Source organism: Sorex fumeus, unplaced genomic scaffold, assembly GCF_029834395.1.
Source record: "Sorex fumeus unplaced genomic scaffold, SorFum_2.1 ptg000009l, whole genome shotgun sequence".
Lineage (NCBI taxonomy): Eukaryota > Metazoa > Chordata > Mammalia > Eulipotyphla > Soricidae > Sorex > Sorex fumeus.
In genome coordinates, this window is record NW_026606066.1 from 24,738,712 (window position 1) to 24,763,124 (window position 24,413).

General features: G+C 40.7%; 1 protein-coding gene across 4 annotated transcripts in view; it reads right to left on the minus strand.

The window, feature by feature from the left end:
* SLC25A12 (solute carrier family 25 member 12) overlaps positions 1-24,413 on the minus strand; it is a 193,422-nt gene that overhangs the window by 98,005 nt on the left and 71,004 nt on the right. Inside the window, exons 2-3 of one of the 4 annotated variants that reach the window (XM_056110182.1) lie at positions 5,904-5,969; positions 4,423-4,476 (exon numbers count right to left, since the gene is read on the minus strand). In XM_056110182.1, the coding sequence (XP_055966157.1) occupies positions 4,423-4,476; positions 5,904-5,969 (120 nt within the window). Of the gene's footprint in view, positions 1-4,422; positions 4,477-5,207; positions 5,273-5,418; positions 5,708-5,903; positions 5,970-24,413 lie in introns of those variants that run through there. The other 3 variants (XM_056110187.1, XM_056110184.1, XM_056110183.1) reach the window with 3 other exon arrangements.

A 24,413-nucleotide genomic window follows, 5' to 3' on the forward strand; every position in this document is an offset into this window, starting at 1 on the left:
GAGTGATAGCAGAGTGGATAGGGCATTTGCTATGCACGTGGTCAACCCGGGTTCGATTCCCAGCATCTCATATGGTCCCCTGAGCACCGCCAGGAGTAATTCCTGAGTGCACAGGCCAGGAGTAACCCCTGTGCATCACCGGGTGTGACCCAAAAAAGAAAAAAAAAGTTAAATGTTTAAAAAAAAAATTAAATCTATTTTGTGTGATTGCTGTGTCAGGAATTAGATCCTGAGCCTCACACTGGCAGGCAACTGCTCAGCCACTTTAAATAGATAAAATAACTCTGGACTCAAATTGCCTCCAAAATCCTACAGTAGCAAAACAGTCTATATTTTAGTCCCTTACTCTGAATTCCTTCTACTGTCTTCCGCTTCCTTCTACTTTGATTTGTGGATAGCATTTACAAATGGGTCCCTTATTCTCTGTCCTGTATCATCTATATTTACATGCCCCACCCATAAGGATTCATTTATCACCCGCACAAATTCGCATCTGTCTAAATCTGACTTTATTTAATGGAACACATTTATTTAGCAAACAAACATGACCCCATGTCAAAATTCCCCCTTTCACTTAACTTCTATTTTAAAACTTCCAGATTCACAGCTCCTTCCTTTACTTCCATATTTATTACCAAATGCAATAGATTCATCCCTTACAATAGATTCATCCCTTACAAAGTCACGAGTACTGTCCTTCCTTTCTATTTCCCCCATGATCAGCCACTCCAGGTCATTATCTCCCACATGTATTATTTCAATAGCCTCTTAGCTGATCGCCTTACCTACTTCCAACCTCTTCACACTTTACCCAACATACATAAAGAGCTGCCAGAATTGAAATTGAAATCACTTCAATTTGTCCACTCAGAAACCCACAGTGCCTCCCCACTGTTCCAAATCCAAATTCCTTGGCCAAATGTTCTAGTTAGTTACAATGTAATGGCACTTTTTAAAAAACTAACTAGGGAATTTTTTTTTTTTACTTTAACACAGTGGCCATTAGCTCCTCTAAATTTACATATTTCACTCCCTGTTTCAAGACCCTTCAAGTGATTGATAGTAAGGGTTGAGGGTATTTTTGGTAGGTAGAGAAGGGCAGCATACTAGCAGTGCTGAGGTCTTGCTCCTGGCTCTGCAGTCAGGGATCACGCCTGGTGGAGCTTGAAGGGCTACATGAGGTGTCAGGGACTGGACCAGGGTCAGCCGCATACAAGGCAAGAGCCTAACTCACTGTACTATCACTCAGGCCCCTGTATGAGTTGAGGATATTTGAATTCAGATGCAAAGAGCTAGATTTGAAACCAGTCTCTACCACTTAGGAACTAAACTGTACTAACCAAATCATTCAACCATCTGTTTAACATAGATCCTAACCATACCTCATAAGGATTTTATGAAAACTAATGTAATACATTTAAATCACTAGGCCAACGTGCTATAGCATGATCAATAAATGTTAATTACTGTCAATATTATAGCATGGTCACTCTGATCTAGACAAGTTAGTCTGAATGTTATACCAAAGGCATTGCCTTTACTTCCCGTATTCTTTACCTCCTAAACCACAAACTTACAGTTGAAATGGGTCTCAGAAAGGAGCTGCAGACATCATTACCTTTCAAATTTTGCCCCTCTCATCCCCACCCTCCACCCCCCCATATTTGATTGCTATCTATTCCTAAATTAAATACAAGTGTACAATTGGCACACAGTAACAAGTCCTTAATGAAGTTTGTTGGGAAAGTATGCTAAACAATAAAATGTGCAATCAGTATGTATTCTTGCCTATTTCGAAATATCAATAAACTATATATAATTAGGCTGTCTCTAAATGGCCCTCCCGTTGATCGTCGATTTGCTAGAGCGGGCCCAGTAACGTCTCCATTGGAGACTTTGTTGTTACTGTGTCTGGCATATTGAATACTCTCGGTAGCTTGCCGGGCTCTCCGAGAGGGGCGGAGGAATCGAACTCGGGTCAGCCATGTTGGCCGCGTGTAAGGCGAACGCCCTACCCGCTGTGCTATCGCTCCAGCCCTCTAAATGATGCTCCATAATTTCAAGTTTCAAGTATTCCAGCCAGAAATTAAAACCTAATATGTAACTTGGTAACTGTCCTCAAATTGCAACTGTGCTCAAATCCAACTAGACATTTTGTATCATTCTAACTGCTTAAACCTCTCTGAAGGTATTTACTTTCTAGCTCTCTATTACCTATATAATCCTAATAGGTGATGACTTTACATGGGGTTAATGTTTAAACACAGTTATGAATTACAGGGATTTCCAACATCAATATAATATAAAATAAGGAATAAGACTTAAAAGTTCTCAAGAGGGACAGGAGGAATGAGGGGCTCATGCACCTGCCTTGCCAGCATCCAGCCCTAAGTCCAAACCTCCTGGGTCTCACAGCAGGAGACAGTCTGGCAGCCCTGAAGTCTGTGATCCCTGGAACTGCAAGTAATTTCTGATCTCACCATCTGTAGCTAGGCTGTGTGTATAGAAAGGGGTGCAACCCCCAATAAGCACTGCAATTCCCATTGAGCAACGCAACTAAATGAGGTGTAGGACCAGTTAGAATGACTTCTGACAAGCATGTATATAAGCAACACAGCAACCAGTCCCTGGAGCACCGCAACCACACTGTATGCCTCAGCTGATTGTGCTTGCTGGCACAATGTGTGCAAGCACTGCAGCCTAAGAGTGCAAGCCTCAGGGTGTACCACGAGTGTGCAAGAACCACAACCTAAAATGCTAGACCCCCCCCCCCCCTCATTGAACATCACAGCCAGGTATGTGTGTCACACCTGGCTATCACCAAAGGAGAAAACTAAAAATAAAATAATAATCACAAATTAAACGAGACCAGAAAAATATTACAGGGGTTAAAGTGCCTGCCTTGCATGCAGATGATGCCTCTTGGATCTCTGGTACCATATGGTCCTCGGAGCCCCGCCAGGAGTGATCCCTGAGCACAGAGCCAAGAGGAAGACTTGGGCAAAGTTGGGTATAATCCCCAAATCCAGAAATAAATAGATAAAAGTAGTTGAAAATTAGACCAGAATCCCAGCTCCGTTCTCATACTTGCTGCTAAAATAACAAACTCAAGTAGATTCTTTTTTTTTCTCCTCCATCATACTTGTCCCTGACACCTAGGTCAAAGCTCTTTTCACTACATCACACATCATCTCAACTGACTTCTTGCACGCTTACTTATCAAACAAAATAAAATCAACAGTATCACATGAATGCCTCACAAACCAACTGAGTATAATCACATGGTATGGCTTTAACACTGACATATTTTTGGCTGTTTCCAAGAACATTTGTGAGAAATAGATGTTTTAAGCCTTTCTAACAGAACATTTCTAACACAATTACTTTTGTTCTGGAAATAGGTATTCCTTCATCTTTTTTTTTGAATAAATTTTAAGATCCACCTTTTCACTGGTTCCATGAACAACACATATATACATATGGTTTTCCATGCAGCTTCATCCCCAACAATAGCTTAAGTAACTCACATCTCAGATAAAAATGTCATCTATTCCAGGCTCATCAGCATATGTTAGAATCTGTTCCTAATATAGAATCAGACTTTCAGAGTTGGAAGGAACCTTGGAGATCACCTCTCATTTTACAGAGAAAACTAATCCCCCTTAGGGCTCGCCCAAGGTCATAGCTCTACATAAGAACCTAACTTCATAATATAAAGTTTTCAAAAGATATATACTTTTTAAAACCAGAGCATTTAGTGAAACACTTGAGCTTCTCTCTCTTCTACTTCTTAAGTACAACTTTCTACATGAAGAACTTTTGAAACTCAGGAAAAGAAAATAAAGCAAAAACTAGGCCAATTTTTTAAAAGTCTACCACCAAGTCACTGATCTTAAAAATATAGCAAATGTTAAAGTAGATTGTTGCAAAAAACACTGACAGTAATATTTTGTAACAAAATTCCATAAACAGGTAGAGAGAAAAGATACCCATAAATTAAGAATAATTATATTATTATTTGCATAACACATTAGAGAAAAATGTTTCCAAACATGCAACTTCCAAGGATGAATTGCAACAACATACCTCAATCACAAAATGACAAGATATTTTGAAATTTTATTTTGATTACAACTACTTAAGGGAAGCTAGAAATTTTTTCTAATGCTAGTTCATATGTTTTTAAAATATGCTTTAAAATTGTTCAAAAGGCAAAGATTGAGGGAAATTTTTTTTACCAAACCTAATAAAAAAGAAAACTTTACTCAAACACTAGTAAGAAAATTATGGGCTATATTATCTATCCATGAGTCTAAGAATGTAGAAAAATAAAACATCCCTCAAAGTTATATCCTGAAAAGTACTAGACTTTCAATTATGTTTTTTTCTATGAAAAATAGCACAAATCATAAAACAATTTACCTGTAGAAATATATTTCTTAACTCATGAGGATCACCTCGCTTGGTTGTCTGCACCTGTAAGGGGGAATAAAAAAGTCAGTTAATACTTCACCAGAGATCACATAATCTCTTTAGATTAGCACTCAGACACTAACAATCAATTCTCTTATCATTTATAAGGGCATTTAGTTTAAAGCAAACCAAAAGCAATAATACCGATAACAACTGTCAAATTGAATATCTATACCTTACAGGGTGAAAAGATAGGTGTGAATAGTCAGATACAGCAAATCTACCAGGTAGATTTTCTCTGGAACGGGAGGCAGGGGAGATCAATCTAGTTTCTCCACCTCTGCTAGACACGGTAGCAATCATCCAATTCCAGAGGCCCACAAGAGTAGAGCAACAGGAAAACTGAAACACCCAAATTAATCGCATGGCCTAGCAGTCTTTCTTCCCGATGCAATGCAATCCTGAATCTAATTATCTCCGCGCCCTTCTCTTTCTCCACCCAGTCTAAAATATGAAAGCAGCTACAACGTTTCCAAATACTTCCGACATCCTGCCACCTGCAGCGCAAATACCAACCATTGCCCCCCATCCTTACTGTGGCCCCAAATTGCCAGCTATTCATCCCCTCCCCCACCGCAACACACAGATGTCTTAGGTACCCCGGCGTTTCATGCTCCTTCCCCCACTGGCTTTCAGATGCCCTCCAATTCCAGCCTCGCGATCCTATGCACCCCAGGCCAGGGCACAACTCTTTCATCACTGACCCACGGTCCTCGGAAACCCCTCAAACTCACAATCCTTCCTCCTTCCCCTCCCCCAGCACGGCATCCTCTTCCTCCATTCCAAACCCCCGCACAGCTTTCCCACCCGCGAGCTAGGAGCCCCAGGACGCGTTATCTAAAGAACAAGGCAAAGGAGGAAAACGGGTAGAGGTGCCAGGGCTGCGGGCAGGGCGCCTGGAATGTCTCCTATGCAATAAAGGCAGCAGCAGAGAGTTGGAGTCACCTTGACCGCCATGCTGTGCTCGGAAGCCGGGGACGAGCAAGTGAGCGAGCGGGGCCGAGCTGTCAGGGCGCGCGCGCGCCGCTCCCCGGCCGCGCCCGCCCTCCCGCTCGCCGGCGCCGCGCGCGTCCCTATGCAAATGAGCGAGGGGCGGGCCGCGCGGGGACCGGGCTCGGCGCCCCGGGCTCCCTGCGAGCCGGGCCCGGGCCCCGCCGTCCCTCCAACGCCCAGGAGCTGGCCGCACTTCCCCAGGGGCACGCGGGCAGTGCCAGCCGTGGTTCCCGTCGCGCTGCCAGGTTGCCCTCAGCTCGGTTGCCGCCAGGAGAGCCAGATTTCCCAAGGCCTCTTTGTGGGTGCGGCTTTGGGCACCGACCCCTGCCAAAGTCGTTTTCCCCGGAGACTTAAAGGAACCCTAGGGGCCTCGCCTGAGCCAGACTTGGAAGGGATGAAAGCGCGTTTAGCGTTAATAAGAATAACAAACGACTTACTGACAACGAATGGCAAATAGTGGTCCTGCAAAAGAGACTGGGAAACTGCTCGCTCTGGAGAAAAACCTAAGTATACAGAAGTTGAGAAATAACACCTCTCTCTAAGTTGGCAGGGTTGATGTGCTTACCATGTTTTTGCTTCCTGCACTTTGATAAAGCTTTATTAGAAGACTCGCTCTATAATCCAAATCTCCCCAGGCCTTTGCGCAATGAGATCACGAATCTATGCTTTTGTCTTGTGCAGACTGAATCCTGGACCAATTTGCCCCTAGGAAAAATTGCCAGCCATACCTAAGAACCAATTGCTCTAGCGGAACCAAAATAAGGTCCTTAAAACTGAGTCTTTCCTTTATCACTACGTTGCCCTGCATATGATTTACTCAATAGACAGAACATGCAGTATATATCAGACATAATTATGCGTGTAAAGGATACAAAGAAAGCATATAGCACCAACTCTAATTTTAAAGATAATGCTTCCACAATCCTAACTATATTTTGCCTTTAAACCAAGCATGATGCCTATTTTTTTTAATTTTAATGCCTAACAACTCTCAGATTTACCTTCATTTCATTTCACTATGTAATTTCTTCTGTATTTTGTATTTCCAAAAATTGAATCTCATAAATTTCCTTTTCTCATCTCACTAATCACAATACTTGTCTAATCCAAATTAATAGAAATGAGGAAAGAAAAATGGTAAATAGAAAATGTTGAAAAGGAATTCTAATACTCCTAAAATGAGCTTTCCTGCTGTAGATAATTTAATTCTCTGCTACCATAACATCTTTCTTCATCCTGTTCAATTATTTTAACAGTATTATCATACACAAGAATTTAGAAATATTGGGGCTGGAGTGATAGCACAGCGGGTAGGGCATTTGCCTTGTATGCGGCCAACCCAGGTTTTATTCCCAGCATCCCATATGGTCCCCTGAGCACCACGAGGAGTAATTCCTGAGTGCATCACCAGGAATAACCCCTGTGCATCACCGGGTGTAACCCAAAAAGGAAATAAAAAGAATTTAGAAATATTTTAATTTTCTAAACTTTATGTCCCTGATATCCTCTTCTTCCTATCTCTCTCTCTCTCTCTCTCTCTCTCTCTTACTTCTAGATATGAAAACAATACATTTAACTAGAATATATCAGGGTCAGAGAGCTGGTACAGAAGGAAAGGTGCCTTTTAAGTGGCCTAGTAGTTGTGCCATCCCCCCCAAAATAGAACTCATTATAATAACTTATAAGTCTGGATATCAGGACACAGTGAAATTTGCTCAGGGACACAACTTAGAAACAAAGTGCATGCCTAACAGTATTCAGCTTTTTACAACATACACACACACACACATACACACACCACATACACAAACAATAGGTGATCTTTGAATAAATTCAAAACATTCATTGGTATCAAAATAGTTGCAATTAAAATTATATAATAATTTTAAACCAAATAAAGATGCAGTTTGGAGGGGATAGTAGAACACAGCTAACCTAAAGAAAGGCATATTTTACTAATTATAATCTGGAAAATATAATAAGCAATAAGATAGACAAAAGGGTCGGTGGTAGATAGCTTAATGGGCTGAAAGCATGCTTTATATGCAAGAGGCCTAGGATCAATCCCAGGATTGAACATATTAGTGAGCTCAAAGCACAGAGCTGCGAACAGGCCCCCAAGCACCACTATATGTCGCTTCAATTTTTTTTAATTTTATTTATTTATTTATTTTTGCTTTTTTGGATCATACCCAGTGATGTACAGGGCTTACTCCTGGCTCATGCACTCAGGAATTACTTCTGGCAGTGCTCAGGGGACCATGTGGAATGCTGGGAATCAGACCCAGGTCATCCGCGTGCAAGGCAAATGGCCTACCCACTGTGCTATCACTCCAGCCCCTCATTTTTTTATTTTATTTTCTTTTTGGTGAACAAAAATGTTAGAAGTACGTTGTAGAAAATAAGCTAAGTCAAGTGAAAACAGAGATAGACAAATGGGACTATCTTAAACTAAGAAGCTTCTGCACCTCAAAAGAAACAGTGACCAAAATACAAAGAGAGCCTACAGAATGGGAAAGGATATTCACCAAATACACATCCGACAAGGGGTTGATATCAAGGATATACAAGGTACTTGTTAAACTCCACAAGAAGAAATCACCCAACCCCATCAAAAAATGGGTCGAGGAAATGAACAGAAACTTTCGCAAAGAAGAAATCCGAATGGCAAAAAGGCACATGAGAAAATGCTCTACATCACTAATCATCAGAGAGATGCAGATCAAAACCACAATGAGATATCATTTCACACCACAGAGACTGGCCCACATCCACAAGAACAAAAGCAACCAATGCTGGTGCAGATGTGGCGAGAAAGGGACCCTCCTTCACTGCTGGTGGGAATGCCGGCTGGTCCAACCCTTTTGGAAAACAGTATGGACGATTCTCAAAAAATTAGAATTTGATCTGCCATTTGACCCAGCTATAGCACTCCTCAGAATATATCCCAGAGAGGCAAAAAGGTATAGTCGAAGTGACATCTGCAATTGTTTGTTCATTGCAGCACTCTTTACAATAGCCAGAATCTGGAAAAAACCTGAGTGCCCAAGAGCAGATGACTGGTTAAAGAAACTTTGGTACATTTACACAATGGAGTACTATGTAGCTGTTAGAAAAGATGAAGTTATGAAATTTACATACAAGTGGTACTACATGGAAAGTATCATGTTAAGCGAAATGAGTCAGAAAGAGCAGGATAGACACAGGAAGATTGCATTCATCTGGGGAACATAAAGCAACAAAAAGGGAGACTAACACCCAGGAATGGCTGAGATTAGTACCAGGAATTTTGCTCCATGATTTGAAGGCCAGCCACATGTGCTAGATGAAAAGGAAGCTCAGATAGAGAAGAGAGCACCAAATAAAGGGTGTTGTGAGGACCCTCCCAGGGTGGGGAGAAGCATGCTAAAAGTAGTCTATAGACCAAACATGATTGCCACTCAATGCCTCTCTTGCAAAACATAGTACCCAAAAGAAGAGAGAGAGAACAAGGGGGAATACCCTGCCACAGAGGCAGGGTGGGACGGGGGTGGGGGGATGGGGGGTGGGGGGATGCTGGGACCCGTGGTGGTGGATGATGGGCACTGGTGGAAGATGGGTACTTGATCATTGTATAACTGAAACTCAAGCACAAAATTTGTAAGTCTATAACTGTACCTCATGGTGTTTCACTAATAAAAAAAGGGGAAAAAAAGAAAATAAGCTAAGTAATCGAAAGGACTACAAAAGAATATAAATTGAAAGCACATTAAGCTTTCTCACCCTGAAAATCCTGATAACTAGTCATACTGTTACAATTATTGTCTGGTGGTATTATCAGAAGTTAAAGTAAAACTTACTTTTGCCTTGATTGTATCTAGAGTTATCTGATCAGTGTTGAAAAAAAATGTATTAGTCTGATAGGAGAAATCAAAACTATCAAGTAAGATGCATAATGTGAATTGAGGAAATATGGTAGAAATAAAACATATGACAGTGTTTGGGCCATTACTTGCTAAGACAGCATCTTGTGAGTAACTTATTAAATATTTACAAACAAAAACATTTCTAAAACCATGAAGTAAAAGAAAGTTGAAAATTTGATCATTAGGACATCATCTATAATGAATGACATATCAGAGAAGAAAATTGGAGATAAAGGCTGAAGAGAGTTAAGACCATGCACTAGGATTAGGCTTTGGAATAAGGAGAGACTCTTATGACTGTTTTGCTATCCTATCCAGAGCCCTAAAACTTTCTCCATATAAGCAACAAAGCCATTATGCTTCCTTATCATTCTTGTGTTCTCCAGACAGCACTTTTATCTTCCTTTAAAACTGTTCACTTTGGTGGGAAATGGGCACTGGTGGAGGGATGGGTATTTCATCATTGTATAATTGAAAGCCAAGCACAAAAATTTGTAAGTCTACAACTGTACCTCATGGTGTCTCACTAATAAAAATTTTTAAAAAATAAAACTGTTCACTTTGCATTCAGAACTTGGCAGATTATTTGGCACAAGAGATCTAGTTTTCAGGCTATTTTGGCCTTTAACCTGTGTTCCTCACTATGCTTAATTATTTCTTGCATTATTTGTTTTAATATCTATGTGCAATTTTCCCTCCATTGGAAAAATAGTAGTCATTGTAAGGTTACTTATTGACTTAATTTCAATATTCCTGGGTTTTCAGGGAATAGGGAAACCAGAAGAGAAGGAGAGAAACACAGGACCATAGTCTGTAGAGCTGTCAGAATACAGACAATGTGCAGTCTTACATGGGTAGCATATGGAGCAGGAGCAATAGTATAGCGGTTATTGCACTTGTCTTGCATGTGGTTGACCCTGGGTTTGATCCTCTGAAGCCCGTATGGTTTCCCAAGCACTTCCAGGAGTTAATTCCTGAGTCCAGAACCAGGAGTAACCCCAGAGCATCAGTGGGGGTGGCCCAAACACACACACACACACACACACACACACACACAGAGGGGGAAAAAAATCATAGGCAGTGTTCATGGTGTCCCAAGACAATTACAACAATAACATAAAAGATTACTGATCATAGATTGTCACTGCCCTCCCGTTGTTCATCAATTTGTTCATTGATTTGCTCGAGCGGGCCCAGTAAAGTCTCCATTGTGACAATTGTTACTGTGTTTGGTATATCGAATATGTCACAGGGAGCTTGCGGGTGAGATAATCTCAGTAGCTTGCCGGGGTCTCCAAGAGGGGCGGAGGAATTGAACTCGGGTTGGCCATGCTGGCCGCTTGCAAGGTAAATGCCCTACCCGCTGTGCTATCACTCCAGCCCGTATTTAACTAGTAATCTGTACTATAGATTTTCTCTTTAATAATGAGTCATAGACATTCTGGCAGAAAAAAAGTCTAAGATTGCTCACACCCAGATACACGCAGTCTATGACCCATCTTTCCCAAGCACATGCACAGGATCTGTGGATATGATGGGTGATCATTTCTGCAATAAGCTTACTAATATGTTTATTTTGAATGAAACAATACAGACATAAGCTTGGACTGCCCTGATCATATCAGGTGAACCCTGTGAAAAAAAGTAAAATGCTATCTCTTTGTGCTGGCCGTAAGTTCAAAGCCTCCATGAATTCCACACCTCTAAGGAAATGAATTCTGCCAATGATATGCAACCCTAAAGGAATATTCACACACCAGCTAAGACACCAGATTGACCCCTGACTATTGCCTATGAGCATACAGTGGAAAAGACCCGTAACATTGTACCCAAACTCCAGATCTACTCCGAGGTTGCTCTACTGCACTACAGTTTTGGTCAATAGTCACACAGAGATGGAAAATGAATAGAATAAGTGTTCAAAATTAAGCCATGGCAGAAATACTTACATCTTGCACCTATTGCTGTAGAAGAAGGGTTTCCCCCTTAGTCAATAATATACATTATAATAATTTTAGAAATCTAAAATATTTTGAACTTAAAAAAAAACTTGACAGATATACAAAGTCAGACCTTGTTGTTGAAAAAATGGGCTAGATGCAAATTACCACAAACCTTCATTTATAAAAAAAAAAGAAGAAGAAGAAGGGGGAGAGAGCGAGAGCAAGAGTGAGAGAGAGAGAGAGAGAGAGAGAGAGAGAGAGAGAGAGAGAGAGAGAGAGAGAATAGAGCAGGGGAAGCAAGGAGTAAAATAAATAAATAATAAAAATACAAAAAAGGGGCCGGGAAGAAAACAGCAGTATACTGGAGGTCAACAAATTGAAGTACTACAGAAGATAAGCTTTTGTTCAGCTACAGGACACATGCCATCACTATGAAAGGAATGCGCTCAATTCTATAGCCCACATTAAGATGAAGCTCACTTAAAACATTTGAGGTTTCATAGCATGATCTGGTCTTGGTGTGCCCACACATACGCACACTCACACAAAACATACTTGAACATCTGGAGTATTTTCAGTATATATCATTTGGGACCTTTGCCCAGAGTTATAAAATGCTTCTTTATACTTTACTGAAATATTGCGAAACATCCATTTTCTTAAGTTGTGCTTTCTCTGTGCGGGGGATACCCAGCAGTGCTGGGGTTGCTGTTCTCGGAGAGATGCTGAGTGGAAAATCATTCCTGGCCCAGAGCTCTCACATGCAGAGTACATGCTTCCATTCTTTGAGCTACTTGCCTGTACCCCCATAAATTATGCTTTTTAGGGGATCAGCGATTTTTTTTTGGTTCACACACTGTAATGCTTCAGGTCTACTCCCACTATTGCTCTGAGGACAGTGAAGTACCAGAGATCCAACTCATGGCTGGTCCAGTGCTTGAGCACTGCTCCTAGTGTGCCAAGGATAAAACCGGGACCTCCAGCAAAGAGAGCATGTGCTCCAGTCCTTTGAACCATGTGGCTCTCACATAAGTTGTGTTTTGTTCCTCTTTCCCTATTGAGTATTTCTATGAGGAAATTGAAACAGGTAAGCTGGGGAGATAGATAAAGATTAAGTATACAAATCTGAGCAAATTGTGTTTTAATTGGTAAAATAATCCGGAAATCAGTAAGTCAGAAATCATTTCAAGGACCAGAGCAATAGCACAGTTACTTGTCTTGCATGGGACCAACCCTGATTGGATCCCCAGCATTCCAAGTGGTCCACCAAGAACCCCTGAGCTACACCAGATGTGGCTCAAAAACAAACAAAAAATCATTTCAACTAAATCTACTAATAAACATTAAACAACACACAATGGAGGGAGACGGGGGGCTGTTCTTTAGAATATAAGTTCGATGATTCCTATATGAACATTTGCTTTAAGCAAAATAAATTCCCATCTTGGTGGAGGAAAAAGTTGGGCATGATAATTCAAAGGAAATAGTAGTACTCCTGCAATAAACTCTTCCTATACTGCTCTTTCTCACAGTCTGACTCTTAAGTTTCATAAATTATGCAAAAGGGATGTCTGTGATCTTATTTCTGGAACACAGTCTTCTCTCTTCCCTCATGGGCACAGTAATAGTCAGTTTTCTTTTCAATGTAGCTGTGAGGAATTCATGGAATTAGCTGCTTTACACAGTTTAAGATTGTAAGTGCTCCATCACTCACTTTTTAGTCATGAACAAGCTGGTTTTAGTGAGAAACCTATGCTCAAAAGGAGGTTTAAATGAGATGAGCACTTTTGTTAGTTTTGGGGCCACACCCAGCAATGCTCAGGGCTACTTCTGGCTCTGAGGTCACTCCTGTCAGGCTCAGAGGACCATATGGGTATAATGACCAAGCACCAGCCCCTTCACTGCGTCCTCTTCCCTCCAGCAATGTCTCCAGTTTCCCTCCTGTCCCACAGTATGCCTCCACGTCAGGCACTTTTTCCTTTTTCTTTTTTCCATTAGGCACTGTAGTTTGCAATACTGTTATTGAGAGCGTATCCTGCATATCACTTTATTTCCTTTCAGTGCCCAGTTCTCACCAAAGTGACCAATTCGGGAGCTGGAGCAATAGTACAGCAAATAGGGCATATGCCTTGCATAGGTTCAATCCCCGGCATCCCATACGGTCCCCATATGGTTCCCCAAGCACAGCCAGGAGTAATTCCTGAGCACAGAGCCAGCAGTAACCTCTGAGCATCATGGGTGTGACCCAAAAAGAGAGAAAAAAAAGTGACCAATTCTCCCTGTCATTGTCATGGTGGTTCCTTCCCTGTCCTAAGCGTCCTCCAACTGTAGCAAGCTTCCTACTAAGGACCTTCCTCCTGCCCTTCATTTTTCTTGTCTTTGAGCATTATTTTCCTACTATGGCTTTTTTTATATCCCAGAAATGAGTGTGATCTTTTTATGTCTGTCCCCCTCTCCCTCTGATCCATTTCTACTCTACAGATCTGTTGATGGCATTCTTAAACCAGAAAAGGAAAGAAATCAAGAACACAGAAGGAGGTTGCCCAAGAACAGCTAAAGATCTCAGTAAAAACAGAATCATACATATTAAATATCCTTGACAATAGCCTTGATACCATGTAAGGAAATGACAATAGAAAAAAACATGTATATATATATATATGAATTAAGTTAAGTTGTAAGAGGTCTTTATATGACATAATGACTTTGCATAGAGAAGATACTACAAAATGTAAAAAATAAACTTGTATATAAACAGAATTGACTATAGCCTGTACTTTTGTTACTGTGTGTGTGTGTGCATGCACACTTGTACTTGGTGTCTAGGATTAGCTTATATATTTGAGGAATTTTCTGGGACAATGCTGATCTGTTGTTTATTGCCTGTGTCAAGTCAGCATATGTGATAAATCATGAAATAACAGGTTTATAGTGTTTTAGCCTGCATTTATCTCTCACTATCACAGTTTAGAAAGAGGACATGAAAATAATCATTGCTCATTCATTCTACCCCTTTGTTACATTTCATGGATTTACCTGAACTCTTCAGAAGGGTAAGAGAATAAAATATATTTCCTTTAATTATCTCCAAGCCTTCATTAAAGCATTATATATGGGCAAGTTTAATTTCACAGTGTGGTAGAAAATCAAGGCACATTAAAGGGAAATGTAGCCATCCTCATACCACCTTCACTAAGATGTACTTGGTAGTGGCAGCAATAGCATTTCACCAAAAACAATTAGCTCAGCTATCTAGATGGATTAAAGCACACTTAAATGAGATTAACCTAAAGCGTAAGTGAGATACAGAAGCAACTTCTCAGTAGCAAATGAGATAAATCTTTCTTACTTCAGCACACCACAGAATCCTAAAGGAAGAGTAGGGTACTTAATCACATAGAATGATACATGATTGTCAAGTTCTAATCACATACTATATTTCTTAGATGCAGTATACACCTTATCATGATATCTACAAAGTGAGTCATATGAAGGATATATAAATATCCCTTGATATAAATATCTTATAATGGAAAGACAATACAGAGTAACACCATCTGGGGAAGTGGAAGATTGGGGTCACACCCAGCAGAGCTCAGGAACAACTCCCAGCTTTTTGGCTTGGGGCATCAGGCAGTTCTGACCATATCATTTAGGTTTTAAATATTCAGGCCACAACCTGCAGTGCGGAGGCCTTACTCCTGGCTCTGCATTCAGTTCTCACTCCTGGCAGAGCTTTGGGAACCACATGAGGTGCTGGGAATTGAACCTGGGTTGACTGCATGTAAGGCAAACACCCTACCCTCTTCACTATTTCTCCTGCCCTAATAAGGTCAGTATCATAACCCTGGTTCTCTCTTTGGACTCAAGTGAGACCATTAACTAATGATGTATAAAGTAAGTTATATGTTTATATAAGTTTTCAGCTATATGACAAATGTCATTTTTTGAAAAAAAAGTTTAAGTAACACCAAGCACCCTCCCTATACACACCTCTACTCTGTTATGCACTCATCCCTTCTGTTAACTTCAACTTGCTATCCATTTTTATTTTGTCTTGCATGTTCATTGATTTTGTTTCTTTATGTTCTTTATAATTTATTAGCAGAAAAAGATATGACCATGTATTTGTATTTATCCATCCTACCTATTTAACTTTGCATAATTGACTTGAATTCTTTCTGTTTTGCTGAAAATGTTAAAATTTCATCTTTTTTATATCCTATCATGTATGTATACATATATACATTACATCTTTATCCAGTCATCCATTAATGTCTGCTTTAGTTTTCACATTTCATCTATTTTAAATAATGCTGCAGTAAATATTGGGATGGATATAAATTTTTGCTTTGATATTTTTATCATCTTCGAATACTCAGAGGAGAGATTGTTGGGTCATATAGTAGTTCAGTTTTTCACATTATTTTTTCCTTTTTTCTCTTCCTTATGTTATTGCTCGAGCGGGCCCAGTAACGTCTCCATTGGAGACTTTGTTGTTACTGTGTCTGGCATATCGAATACTCTCGGTAGCTTGCCGGGCTCTCCGAGAGGGGCGGAGGAATCGAACTCGGGTCGGCCATGTTGGCCGCTTGTAAGGCGAACGCCCTACCCGCTGTGCTATCCTCAGGGTCACCAGGGTTGTATCAGTGGTGCTCAGAGATTCAGGCACTCAGCATTAGGCAGGCCTTAACTCCTGTACTCTTTCTCCAGCTCATCTATCCATTTTTAAAGTTGGATTGCTTGTTGGGGCCAGAGAGAGAGTACATTTGTGTACAGGTAACCGAAGTATGATCCCTGGCACCATATATGGTCTTCCAAGCTCTGCCAGGAGTGTTTTCTGAGTTCAGAGCCAGAAGTAAACCCTGAGCACTGCCAGGTGTGGCTCCAAAAAAAGGGGGGGAGGGGTTGTTTGTTTCTTTATTAGCTTTGTAAGTTCTTTACGTATCTTGGGCGTAAGACTTTATCAGATGTATGAAGTGCAAATATCTTCTTTTATTAGTCTGTCTTTTCACTATACTAACAATTTTTGTTCCACAAATATTAATTTGATGCAGTTCTGGTTATTTATCTTGGTTTTATTTCTCATGGTAGGGGTCAGGTTCCCAGTGGCATCTCTAATGCTGATAATATAAAATGTTTCACTTATGTGTTTTGAGGTTTTTTTTCTAAGGGGGCCATATCTGGAAGTACTTAGGAAGTACTCCTGCCTCTGTGCTCAGAGATCATCCTGGCAAAGCTAAGGGGACCATATGGGGTATGAAGGATCAAACCCAGGTCAACCATGTGCAAGGCAAGTGTTATACTTGCTGTCCTATCTTTCCAGCCTTTTCCCCCACAACTTACAGTTATATTATTTGTATTTTAATTTCAGGTCTTACATATATGTCTTACATCATCTAAAATGTATTTTTGTGTGCGGTGTTAGAAAGTAATCTATCTTTATCTCTTTGCATGTGGTTTTACAGCTTTTCTAATGCCATTTTTAAAATTAAATTCAAGCCTTTTACTGGATTTATCAAAACACTAATTGCATTGTGTTTATTTGTTGTTCCTCCTTCCCTTCACTATTGTTAGATAAGGGGTGTGGGAAGAGATTTTACACACACACACATGCACACACACACACACACACGTACACTTTGTTAAGGTGTCCATAGACTTGGTCTCCCATCTAGTTGGGAGTGCTTACACACTCGAAGTGCTTGTCAGAATTCCACTCTTTAAATTGTGGTGCTTGTGAAAATTCTTGTTGTGCTTGCTGAGGGCTGTAGTGCCTTTGGGGGCTCACTCTTCCTTGTCTTAGTGCTCACATTCTTTTACTACTGGGGCTTGCCAATGGGTGTTCCAGACAGCAGAGGCACCAGGACCACCTTAGTGCACTTGAGAGAAGTCAGGAACGGAATTTGTCATTCAAGTTTGCAGGGCAGATGTTCTGGCCATTGCACTATCTCCTACCCTTCCACATCCCTTAACTGTCCTTGGGAGAACACTGCTCTTTCTCTGAAGGAACAGAAGCACAAACTTCTGCTGAGTAGGCCTGGATGCTTTAGGCTCTAACTAGAGGTAACAAATACAGTAGGTGAGTGTAATTCTGCCAAAATTCCCAGGTGGAGGTAGAACAGGTGCTTCACAGAGGAATCAGAGCAGTGGTACAGCAGCAGGGTACTTACCTTGCACAGCTAACCCAGGTTCTATCCCCAGAAACCCATATGGTTCCCTGAGCACCAACCAGTATAATTCCTGAATGCAGAGCAGGATATTTTCTAAATGCAGAGCAGGGTAGTTCCTGAGTGCAGAGTAAGGAGAAAGCCCTGACTATTGGCGGTTGTGGCCCAAAAATCAAAACCTAAGCCAAACCAAACAAAACACAGATGCTTCACAGAATGCAAAAGCCAATGGTAGAAAATAGCTTCTCATGAGGAGCTCGCAGGGAGAACTCACTCAGTTCCCAACAAATGGGCCCTCCACAAAGGCTCAAACTCCAACTGACTGAATCTGGGGATCACATGTTTAATCTTTTGGTCACCATCTTGGCCAAGTCATTCTACCACCTTGGTCACCACTTAAGCCACCTGTGGCAGGTCGTGCTAACCATCAAATACTGTAACCACACGGGTACAGGTACCCTTCAGCCCTGGCACCTAGCAGTATCTAACTTTATTATTGTCTCTCAGCTCCCCCCAGCACTCAGTCATGGTTCTCTGCTCCTCTATGTGCTACTGCTCTCAGAGAAAAGTCTCTCCTATTTTCCCACCTGACTGTGTGCACTTCCCTCACTGTTGCAGGCCACAGGGACAGGCTAACCTCATAGGGATGTGAGTCCTTCCATTTCTGAAGCAATCAAAACAATGCTCCCTGGGCCAGAGTGATAGCAGTGTGAGTAAGGTGCTTGCCTTGCATACAACGGACCCAGGTTCCATCCTAAGCGTCCCATATGGTCTCATGAGCATTGTCAGGAGTGATTATTGAGTGCAGAGCCAGGAATAAACCCTGAGACTTTGGCCGTGTCTGACCCAAAAAGAAAACAAAAAAAATAATGTTCTGTGTTGCAAGGCACATGAGGTGAAATTCTACCCTATCTGATGTTCCCTACTGTCTCTCCCTGTAAAGACACTGCTGCTACAGCCATCAAGTCTTAATGCAGGGATTATAGTTATATATTATATAAGTGTTATATAAAATATATGATTTTTTTTTATTCTGCGCCTACACCCATCTGCATTCATGTTCTATTCCCAGCTTGGTGATTGCAGGTTTGCACCCAGTGGTGCTTGGGGGACTATGTGGTCTTAGGGATTGAACCTGGAGCTCCTGTGATCAAAGTTGGGATTGTGGTTTAATATACCTATTATATCATTTGGTATGCACGAGGATCAGGCCAACTAGGTACCTTTACTCTTCTACTCTCTTGCCATAACTTGTGTGTGATCAGTTTATAAACCGCCAAGGCCAGGGAAATAGCTTTGAGGACTGGAGCATGGTTTGGGGATGCAGATGCTCCTGATTTGATGCATGACATTATACGATCTCCTCAGCACCACTGTCAGTAACCCCCAATCACCATAGCAGATGTAGCCCCCAAACACCACCAGGTGTGATCCCAAAGCAAAAAAAACTTAGGTAATTCAGGTTTTAGGGGGAAAAATCAATTCAATCTGAATTATATACAGATTTCAAAACCATAACTCACCACTTCTTGAATCCATCGTTTGTGTTCTTTCCAACTATGTCTTATTACTAAATCCTTCTTCCTGTTTTCAAACTTTCATCAAACACTTATCTCAATGCCTTACACTAACTATGTAGGTACTAATTAAATGTTTATTGAATATTCCTAGCTAGTCACTCTACCACAAATCATTCATTACTCCTCTTGTATCTCCTAAATGAAATAAGAGCCTTACTTGCTCAAGTCTGAGACCTGAGTATCACTTTTCTTTGCCCCTCAAAACCAAATTGTCCCCCAGTATTGTATTTTTAATCCCCTTAGTGCTTAAAAGAAAACTCCTCTGATGATTATAATAGCCTCCTAATTGCTCTATTGAATATTCTTTCTAATTGCTCTCCAATCCAATCTCCAATCTCCTCTCCAATTCACTTTCTGCCTCAAATCCGTTTTCCGTAGTACTGCCAAGTAAATTAAATTTGATCACTAACCAAAGCTCTCTACTGAGTTAAATATAAAATCCAAACTCCTCAATATGGTAAAGAGTGCTATTTTTATTCACATCTTATACCTTACTAGTATCATTCTTTTTCCTTTACTTGCTGGGAATATTTCTTATACGTCTATTCAATATTTCTTATATATCTATTCAATATAATTTTTCATATCCAAAAGATGAGTTTGACTTTTAAATCATCTGTTTGCCCCAGTCAAGGAAAAAAATTTAATACTACCTCATATTATGAAATATCAGAACACTGAACACAAAACAGAGATTTCTGTAGCTAGAATGCACAGAGCCATGAAAATGGCACCTCTCATCACACTGAAGAAATTTTTACTTCCTCCCATTAAACCTTAGGCACACAGAGCTCACAGATTTGAGGTTCTTTATCCAAAGGAGGAACACTTTCATCAGTAAACACCTGCTGGTTTCCTGATAAATTGGAAAATGAAACTAACCTTCAGTCAGTGCTTCTGAGGCTATATAATTAAAGGCATAAAAGAGTCATGGTACCCACGTGGTGATTGAGGCCAATCATAAAAGAGAAATTGGGTTGCTGCTTATAATGAAAAAGGACCACTATGTCAGGACTCCAACTGAGGTCACTCAATAAAGACAGCCAACTTTCATAGATAAGTCCGGAGTGGACTTGAAATCATTTGGGAATTTGGGTTGAGGCATGGAAATAAATAATTAGACATAGTCTCAGTACTTGGAGAGAGGGGGACATGCAATGAAGAGTTGAAAAGGAATTTATTAAGATTAACTTGGGCCTAATTGACCATGTATATAAGTTGGGAGTGTTCAAACAAGTTATGCTTGATATTATTCTGTCTCCATTCTTAATTCCGTAATTAATGAAGAGCATTAGCATGTTATAATATTTTATATTTTATAATTTCTATGATTATATGAAATATAAGACTATTCTTTCTGCTAGAGACATTGATAGTCATATAAGAGATGATACATGAATTTATTATAAGACAAGTAACACCAAGGAAGGTACTGGGGCTTGAATTGCTTTTGCAATGTTCTAACCAAAAGGAAAGATGAACAGAGAAAATGTCAGGACTAAGATTCCCAATTGTCTTGATATGAAATTAATACAATATGAAGACCTCTTTCAGCTCACTGAAGAAATTGGGAATAAGGGACTGGAGCAATAGTACAGCAGGTAGGACATTTGCCTTGCATGCAGTCAGCCCAGGTTCAATCCCCAGCATCCCATATCCTGAATACTGCCAGGAGTAACCCCTGAGCAATCAATCAATATATTTTTTGAAAAGAAAGAAATTGAGAATGCATTCCATGTGAGATACGATAAGAATATGAATGACAGTAAAATTAGAGAAGGACAGCTATGACTAAAAGAGAATAGCCGAGGGGGTATGGTGCCACCAGCAGGTCAATCAGTACCTGTGAGGCGAGTGCATCAGCAGCCTGATGGCACCGTAAGACTTTCAGACACCCCAAAATTGCTGCTGTGCCTTTGGTCAAACCCCAAAAACTTGGGGCAAAGTTTACCAAGAAAGTAAACGGCCAAAAGTTAGGTATGTGGGAGGCACACCCACAAACCACCTCTGGCTCAGCTATATAATTGGAGGCATGGCCTCTCTGGTTCTTGATTGAATTGCTTAACGGCCATGATCCCACACACTCAGAAATGAATCTCAGAACCCAAAGGCTTTTGGCAAAAACGCACCCTGTTCCTGCAGTAGGTTACTGGCGCTGGGCCACTCCAGGTGGGAGTAGGTTTCATGCCTTGGTCTATTCCCCCTGGTGGCTTGGTGACCGCCATCCTCCAGAGGCCACTGGACAGTCAGGTTTGGGCTTGTAGTGACAAGACATGCAGGGCCTCACCAGATGGGGGTGGAACCGGCCCTTTCCTCCCCATCCCAATGACACCCCGAGTCGCCACCTGCAAACGGCCTCTCTGGCTCCTGATCAAGCTGATTAATGCCCATGATCCCAGAGACTCAGAAACAAATCTCGAAACCCAGCAGCTTTTGGCAGAAATGCATCTGGACCGCATACAAGGTGGCCGCCGCCTCAGAGCTTATTGGAAAGCCAGGTATGAGCCGGTGGTGACGGGGCAACTGCAGTCTCATGGGAAGGGGGGCGGTACCAGCTCGTCCTTCATGCCCTACTGAGGTCATGAGTTGCCCCCCACCAGTGGCTCTCAGGCACAGCCATAACACCAGATGCGCAGAAACCAATTTCATAATTATATGGCTCTTTGCAGAAATCCAAAATTGTGCGACCGCTATGATTCTCACAACCAGCTATAGAAAACAAAGTATTTCACAATGCCTTTTCAGGAATTCTGATGGGGGGGGGGAATTCTAAACAATAATGGTGCATCTTTTGTAGAAATAACGAATGTAATCAATGTAGAGGAGAGTTAAGTAGAAATCATCTGCCTCACAGGCATTGGGAGGAGTGGGAGGGGGGTATATTGGGGTTCTTGGTGGTGAAAAGTGAGTACTGGTGAAGGGAAAGGTGTTTGATCATTGTATGACGGAGACTTAAACCTGAAAGCACTGTTACTTTTCCCACAGTGACTCAATAAATAAATATAAAAAGAAAAAAATTTAAAAAATAAAATAGAATAGCCGAAAGATTCATTTATCCTATAGGTTAAATACAGGAAATTCTATTATCCCACTTTTAACCCCAACACCAAAAGATTCAGCCTTGAAAATGAAAGACAAAGAAGTATTTGTCTTAAAGGGCTTGAATATAAAGAAGGTATTTAAAGTGGATATACTCTATTCCTCAATTCAGATCCCTGCACCTCAGAGTCTGGCTAGCATAACCAGAATTTTAAGAAATTGAAATTTTGAATTAAGCAAAGTTAGATTTTGAATAATTCCAAGTACCAGAAAACTGTGTAGTCTACCAGGAAGGCAGAAAGGTATTCAAAGAGAAAAGAGGAAGTAGTAACTAGAGAAAAGTAACACATTTTATTTTTATAGTCCTACAAAGTTCAGATTCATTAGTAACTTGGTCACACAAAAGTAAATCTGGTCTGTAGTTTATGATGTGTTAAGTGAATGACTCAGAATTTCAAATTGTCCATATGTGGCAAAGACAACAGTATGAGTAATTTGAATGCATTAAACAAAACCTGGAGCAGATAATTTTTTTTTCTAAACCACAATTTGGCATAGAATCAGCAATGGTCATATACCTAACCCAAACTACTATTATACTTGATTTGATTTGGGGAATTTATTTTTTTTAAATGTAAAATAAGTTTATTTGGAAATGTTGCTATTTATAAATCTATGCTGGATAAAAGACACTTGGCTATCCTTTGTAAATTACAGTTTTTTGTTTTGGGGGTGCTTTTGCATTGTTGTTTTTCAAAGATTAATACTATAGTATTTTCTAGAAGGCTAAACAGAGTGATTGTTCAGTTCCTCCCTTTTCCATTAAAAATTGAGTACTATACTTGACTTTTCCCATTATCTACAATCATTTGAGTTTGCAGGGAGTCCATATATATATATATCACTATTAATAGTGTACATATTTCAGAGGACATGTCTTTGATCTCTCTAATAAATATTCCTTTAGGCCCACCTGATGTGAAATCATCTATCCTAACCAATTCTCTCTAACTTCTATTTCTATATCATTATTAGCAATATTTTTATAAGGGCTCTAATTTATGAAATCTTCCTTTCACATTGGAATATTTTAGGACACTGGTCAGGGTAGGTATATCCTGGTGGCCCAGGAATGTAGGTCATGATAAAGTGCATGCCTTACATATATATAGTTCTATCTCCAGCACCACAAAACAAGTAAGCAAAGAAAGGAAAAAAAAACCTCCTAGAATGGTTTGTGACATAGCAATCCCATGGTTAGAAATGTCTTAACCCCCCTCCACTCTCCCTTTCTACCCCTCTCTTTGCTTCTTTGTTTGTTTGGGGGCCACAGTGCTCAAGACTCATGCCTAGCTCTGTGCTCAGAGAAATTTAATAGCATTGATCAGAGGAACATGGGCTGTGTGCACTTAAGCAAGGCAGGTAACTTAATTTCTGTACTATCTCTCCAGCAGCCTTCACTAACTCATCCATCACTGAAGATCAATTTTGAAAGAGCTCAGGAACCAGGGATGCAGCAGTAAGGTTAAGGGTTAAGGCACTTGCCTAGCATGTCACTACAGTCACAACACATTCAAATCATGGCACTACATATGATCCCCTGAGCACCATCGGGGGTGTCCCTGAACACCCACAGTGTGGTGGGAGAGGAGGAGAGAAGTTCAGTAGAACTTCTGTATACCGAAATATGCGACCACAAATTCTTAAAAAAAAAAAAAAGCAAGAAAGAAAAAATTTCTTTCTGATGTTTCTTGTGATTCTGGTTTAGCAAAGTCTGCAGAAAACAAAATGCTACAATTCTTTGTTAATTTTTTTCTTACCGGTTTTCATTTTTATTTATTTATTTATTTATTTATTGGCTTTTTGGGTCACACCCGGCGATGCACAGGGGTTACTCTTGGCTCTGCACTCAGGAATTACCCCTGGCGGTGCTCAGGGGATCATATGGGATGCTGGGAATTAAACTCGGGTCGGTTGGTGCAAGGCAAACGTCCTACCCGCTGTGCTATCACTCCAGCCCCTTATTTATTATTTTTGTTTTGAAAGCACACCTAGCGATGTCAAGCTTTACTCCTAATTCTCTACACAGGGATCATTCCTGGTGACACTCAGTGGACTATATGAAGTGCGGGAATTGAACTCCAGCTGCATGTACAAAGCAAATGCCTTACCTGCTATACCAACTCTTAGCCCTCCATTCCTAATTGTCTTTGCTGCCAGTGACTGGGTAAAGTGGGGAGCTAGAAAAGTGATCTTGAGGAGAGATTTCATTGCTCTAATTGAACCACCTCAAGCATTCGGGGAATAACT